Source organism: Galeopterus variegatus, unplaced genomic scaffold (genome assembly GCF_000696425.1).
Source record: "Galeopterus variegatus unplaced genomic scaffold, G_variegatus-3.0.2 Scaffold780, whole genome shotgun sequence".
Lineage (NCBI taxonomy): Eukaryota > Metazoa > Chordata > Mammalia > Dermoptera > Cynocephalidae > Galeopterus > Galeopterus variegatus.
In genome coordinates this window covers 461,304-467,132 of record NW_007726891.1, presented here as the reverse complement: position 1 = coordinate 467,132, position 5,829 = coordinate 461,304, and the positions used below count along the sequence as shown (strand labels likewise).

The 5,829-nt window shown below is 43.7% G+C and overlaps 1 protein-coding gene across 1 annotated transcript in view; it reads left to right on the top strand.

Annotated features, from left to right (window-relative positions):
* Positions 1–5,829, top strand: part of TENM2 (teneurin transmembrane protein 2) — a gene marked incomplete at its 5' end in the record, with an annotated part of 173,606 nt that overhangs the window by 41,971 nt on the left and 125,806 nt on the right. Inside the window, one exon of the mRNA XM_008572405.1 lies at positions 742–927. Coding sequence (XP_008570627.1) covers positions 742–927 — 186 coding nt within the window. The remainder of the gene's footprint in view (positions 1–741; positions 928–5,829) is intronic.

Sequence of the window (5,829 nt, the reverse complement as noted above, 5' to 3'; positions counted from 1 at the left end):
TTGTCCTCGCGTGAGAGGTCTGGAATGCCAGAGAGTGCATATCTGTCTGTCTGTCTCCTCCTCAACCACAAAAGACTTTGAGCTCCTTTGAGAAAGAAGCTGTGTAAATGCACCACAATGACAGCAGTCATCATTGCCACCAAGGTGTAGATCTGGCGAAGGGTGGGTCTGCAGTCATCATGGGGATGGAGCAGCAGGGTCCCCAGCTGGCCCCTCAGGCTTAGTCGGTTCAGGCTTCCAAGAATCCCAGCTGGTTAGGGAGTCAGGATCCACGAGATATCTTTTCAGGTGGGTACCCTTCAATTAGTATTGCTGAACCGGAGCCACTGCCTGACCTCCTCTTGGGACAGTCTCAATCTTGACAAGACTGGTTCTTGGACACTAGTAAGTATCAAAACCACCTAGAGAACTTGTTAAAACAAAATTTCTGAGCCCTACTCCCAGAATCTCTGATTCACTTTGTCTAACCCAGGCCCTAAAATTTGCATTTCTAACAAGTTTCCAGGTGATGGCGATGCTGCTGGTTCAGGACCCACACTTTGAGAACCACTGCTTTAGCAAAAAAAAAAAAAGAAAAAGAAAAAATTAATACCCAGCATTCAGAGAGACAAACCTCCAAAGCCGACAGAGCTGCTGGACCTCGGGGCCTGCTCCAGGGTCCCGGGCCATGCTTGTGGTCTGGCCTCCATAGAAGGTGTCACCAGCTGAGGTGTTGAGCTGTAATCATTGTTTTTCTTCCAGAAGTGTGCTCAGTAGACTGTGGTACTCACGGCGTCTGCATCGGGGGAGCCTGCCGTTGTGAAGAGGGCTGGACAGGCGCAGCTTGTGACCAGCGCGTGTGCCACCCCCGCTGCATTGAGCACGGGACCTGTAAAGATGGCAAATGTGAATGCCGAGAGGGCTGGAATGGTGAACACTGCACCATTGGTAGGCAAACGGCAGGCACCGAAACAGGCACATATTGCTTTATTTTCATAAATCGTAGATCTATAGTGACGGTCGCGCATTGCAACTGGCTGTTCCTTCAGGGACACAAGTGCTCTCCAACATTCCTGCTGCCTCTCCAAATCTCCAAGGGGATAGGGAAAGGGAAAAGCAAGGTCCCTAATTGGAAAAGGCTTTCCCTTCTTTTCAAGATTCCAGCTGGGAGCAAAGGGGCCAAACTACATAAGAAAACCCATCCAAACTACTGCCCTTGGGGAGGGAGAAATGCACATGCATGGGAAATTGTCAGTGCCTGGAGGTTTCAATCACTCCAAATCACTGTGGTCTGCAAGCCTTCCCTTTACAAATACTCTCTCAGCTGGCTGGATCACTGGATCCCTGCTTGCTGACAACAATGGGAACTCACTTATTTTCAACCAGGCTAGGTGTAGGCAGGACTCCCAGGTGTCCTGGTTAGCCAGCTACTACTGTAATAGGCTTGAACAAGGCTCCATAGCTGGGTTCCATCGCTGGGCTTCTGACCCTCACCGTCCCCACAACCACCATCAAATATCTGCTCCTCAGGCCCATTTCAGTCTCACTCAGCCACCTCCCTGTATAAGCTTCTTGACCAAGATTTTTTTTTCCCCAAAGACCACTTTCATTGTTAAGAAGGAATCATTTGGAAGTGTCTTCATTTTTGTTTTTGTTTGATTTTTGTCATTATCATGGTTTGGGATAGGACGATACTGGAGTAAATGTACCTAGTTATCTCTTTGACAGAGGAGTTAGCAGTCAGCGCTTATCGGCCTTCCACATTTCTCAGACAGTCGGGGTTACAAAGTTGTCAACCTGAGCATCATTTTACCAAAAGTTTGTGCTTTTGTTGTTTCATTAGGTCAAGCCTAGTATCCATTTCATGCCAAGCTGGCTCAGGGAAGTTTCCAACCAAACTACCGTTTGCTCCCTCGAAGTTCCCTTTGCTTCCGGCCATCAAGTTTAAGACCCTCGCCTCTGTGCTAGCCCAAAACCCCCAGCCACAGATGGTCCACCTGGAGTGAGAGACAGGGTTAGGAGCTTGCCAGGGCTGACTCATGAGATTGGACTCAGTTTCCCATGCTGTTCATTTGGTGGTTAAGCAGAGATAAAGTGGACTGACTCTGCATTTGATTTCCCCCGGTTCCATCTAATTGGGTATCCGAGGGGCAGCATGCCAATCAGGGCCACAACCATAGCACCGGGACCCTGCTGGGACAGTCTGTTGGCAGTGAATTGTTTTTGCAATCTCGATGACGCTCCAGGACCTGCTTCCCCTGCAGCCACTCTCATCTTCAGTTCCCTGCAGAGTCTGAGGGATAATTCAGAAGACTTTCAAGGGTGGGAGGGGAGATGTGCACAGCCCAATATCAACACAGTTCTTGCAATAGCTTCCACTCCTCAGGGGCATTCCTCTCAATGTACTTCTGCATGCCCGGTGTGATTTAAATACTTTCCTCAGTCCCATATCTCCATTGCCCCTAATCCCACCCCCCTCCAAAAGCTCTTGCCAATCAATAACCTTTAGGTAGGTAATTCCACTTTTAATTCATACAATACAACCTCCCTCCTCTTTGCTCTCCCCTTCCCACATGTGTAGGGAAGAGGGGCAGAGTTAGTGTTCCCACAGCGATGCCCGCTGGCTCTCTCCTACCTACAACCTGTCTTAACTCTGCCAATAGCTCACAAGAGAGCAGTCCAGATGGATTAGAGCAGGAGTTGGCAAACCACGGCCCAGGGGCCAAATTAGGCCTGCTGCCTGTTTTTCTATGGCTTATAAGCTAAGAATAGTTTTTACATTCTTTAAAGGCTGGAAAAAATCCAAAGAAAAATATTTCCTGACACGGGATAATAATATGAAATTCAAATTTCATTGTCTATGAACAAAGCATTATTATGGGACAGCTACACCCATTTGTTGATGTCTTGTCAGTTCCCATGCTACATCTTGGCGTTGAGTAACTGCAACAAACACTAAATGGCCCACAGAGATATTCGTTATCTGGACCTTTACAGGAAAAAAAAAAAAAAATTGGCCGACCCCTCCATTAGATGGTTGCACAAGTCTTGATGGAAAGAGGAGAGAAAAGGAAAACAGGTCAACACAACCATTAGAAAAAGGACACCAATGTGGCTTGAAGGACATTAGGGGCCAGGAGAAAGGGAGAAGTCCAGACATCACAGACTGTGAGTGGAGAGAAACAATAGATGAGTTTAACTCATCTATTTGGTCTCTAGAGAATGGGGAGGATATGGCCAACAAGAGAATACAGGTGTCTCCGTCAAGCTAGCCCTTTGGGTGACATGAAATGAAAAAAGGTGTTTCTGCTACTTGAAGTGTTTGGTTCAAGTTTCACATCTCTTTGAGCTTACAAATGAGAGTTCTTGAGAGACAAAGAGAAAATTCAAATTGCTATGCCAGGTAAAGCTCCCAAAGTAAAGAGAGTGCTGGTGCAGGAAAGTCTCTTGTTCAGAACTGTGATTCCTTGTGACCTGGTAGAGTTTGTGCTGTGTAAGCTATAAAGATCTTTATCAGCAAAATCTTTTCTTGTGAGAAATTAGGGCTCTGTGGTCTTATTAGTAGGACATGTGCCATCTTCGGGTTTTCTGAAAAAAAAAAAAAATGCCAAACATACCTTGATATTTGCTATTCAAAAACTAGAGAAATGTTCATACGTGCATAATCGCTGCTTCTGCTTTTCAACCTCTGGCCCCCAGAGCTGTTTCATGGAGTTTTAGTCTTTCTATTTGAGCAGACACTCCTGTCATTTTCTTTTAAGTAAATGCCACAATTTACAAGCCCGGAATCAGTCCTCCTCCTTGGGGATACTGACAGTCAGAAAGAAAAGAGAGGCTCTTTGGTCTTTTCCAAACAGAGCCTCAAGTGCTATATCTTGAAAATGGAAAATAAATAAGAATGAAATGGCACCTAGTCAGCAAACAATGCTTTGGGAAATTTGGGGTAAGGCAGAATTATGGGTGGTTAGTGTTGGTACTTGGGTTGTCTGTGGCCTATTTTCAAAAGCTCATAGTGAGGCGGTATTCTTGGGGTCTTTGCAAATGGTCAACTGAACAATTCACATTAGCACTTGTGGATTACATTTATTGTACCAAAGGAAGCAAGAAGATAGATGGGGGAGAAAAGGATGAGGATAAAAGCACAGACTTCTAAAACTCACACATGTTGAAGCACCAGGATCTATCCATGTCTGGCCAAATGTGTTTCTGGAATTTGCAACCAAATCATTTATATTTAGAAATTTAGTACATATTGCTAAAGATTTAAATATAAGATATAAGATTTCAGTGTTAACTCTTAGAGCTAACTTATCAGCAGACTGGATTCTACCAAGCAATGATTCTTATATTACTTCTTTTTAACGAGTTGAATACAAAGAATGGCTAAAATCTACAGAACTGAGTAGATAAGAAATATACTTTGAATCCACATCAACTGCAATTATTGTGTATCTTTGGAACATATTAGCATTGTTTGGATAGGCTACAGTTACTTTTATGAATAACTAAGAAGGCACATTGTGTGGTTAGAAGAGTTTTATTCTTTAAACATAGTGTTAAAATGGGTTGTCGTTCTTATCTACCAACACCACCAGCACTCCTTATTAATACTGGGTATTTAATGTCAGAAGGCCGTCCAAAGGCTGTTCAGACCATGGCAGGAAGAAACTATAGTATTTTTATTAGGTGAAAATCACTATGAACTATAGTAAACTTAGATAAGCGTCTAAGAGATTATAAAGAGATAAAGTAGATGTTTGCATGTTTTGCAAAAAGAATAGTTGGACAAAATACAAGGAGCAACCAACATTTATATTGCCAGAGAATGCAAGGAGGGAAGCTAAATGCTAATTTTGGACTGTTGTGATTATCTCCTGAACGTGGGCTGTCTAGACATCCACTCTGAATAATACAAACTAACCCACAGACTAAATCTACCAACACTGGGCACTTCCTGACCGTGGGTGAACTATTTAAGATCTGGGTGCTGAGCAGTGTCTACAATGCTTATTTCAACTTGTGTATTTTTTCTGTGTGGTCCTGACCTCCGATTGCATTTCAGAATCATGAGGACTTGATTCCGAGGATCGTGTGGGGCTGAGTGACCTGCCCAGGTGCCACAAAACAGAACAGTTTTCTTTTCTCTCTATTGCACTGAGCCCTTCTATTTTTCCTCTTTAATTGGTTAGGGAAAGAAATAGGTTCTTGTGATGTTAATAAGGAAAATGAATCTTTACCCAAGGTAAAACCAGTCGTGCGACAATCTGATGTGCTGATTAAGTGATTGTCATCAGAAGTAGACAGGGTCACAATCCAAGAGGGAGAGAGCTCTGGAACAACAGGGAACAGGATGGGAAGAAAGCGACTGTCAGAACGAACCAGCTTCAGGCTGAGGACAGCTGCTCCTGCATCTCACCCCCTTTCATTCTTAGTTAGGGAAATTTTTTTTTTCTTGTAGGTGTTGTCCTTGAACACTTGAGCTTTCATAACTCTACAATGAGATCAAGTTGAGATGAAATTAGCCACTGTGGAGCCATCCTTACTGCCAGGTCTATGGAAGCAGCGAATTCTCTGATTGGTTAATTAACCTATTCCTCCAGGGGCCTTTGTTGGAATTATCCTTGGAGTTTTGTTTTGTTTTGTTTTGTTTTTTAAGTGAAAATCTGAAGTGATAGCCTTTCACTGTTAAAGATTATGGACAAACTTTTTTTTTTGGCTTAAACAACAAATATTTATTTCTCACAGTTCTGGAGGCTGGAAAGTCCTAGACCAAGGTACTCGCAGATTCGGTGTCTGGTGAGAACCCTCTTCCTGGTTTGCAGACATCACCTTATGGACATACTTTTAGCA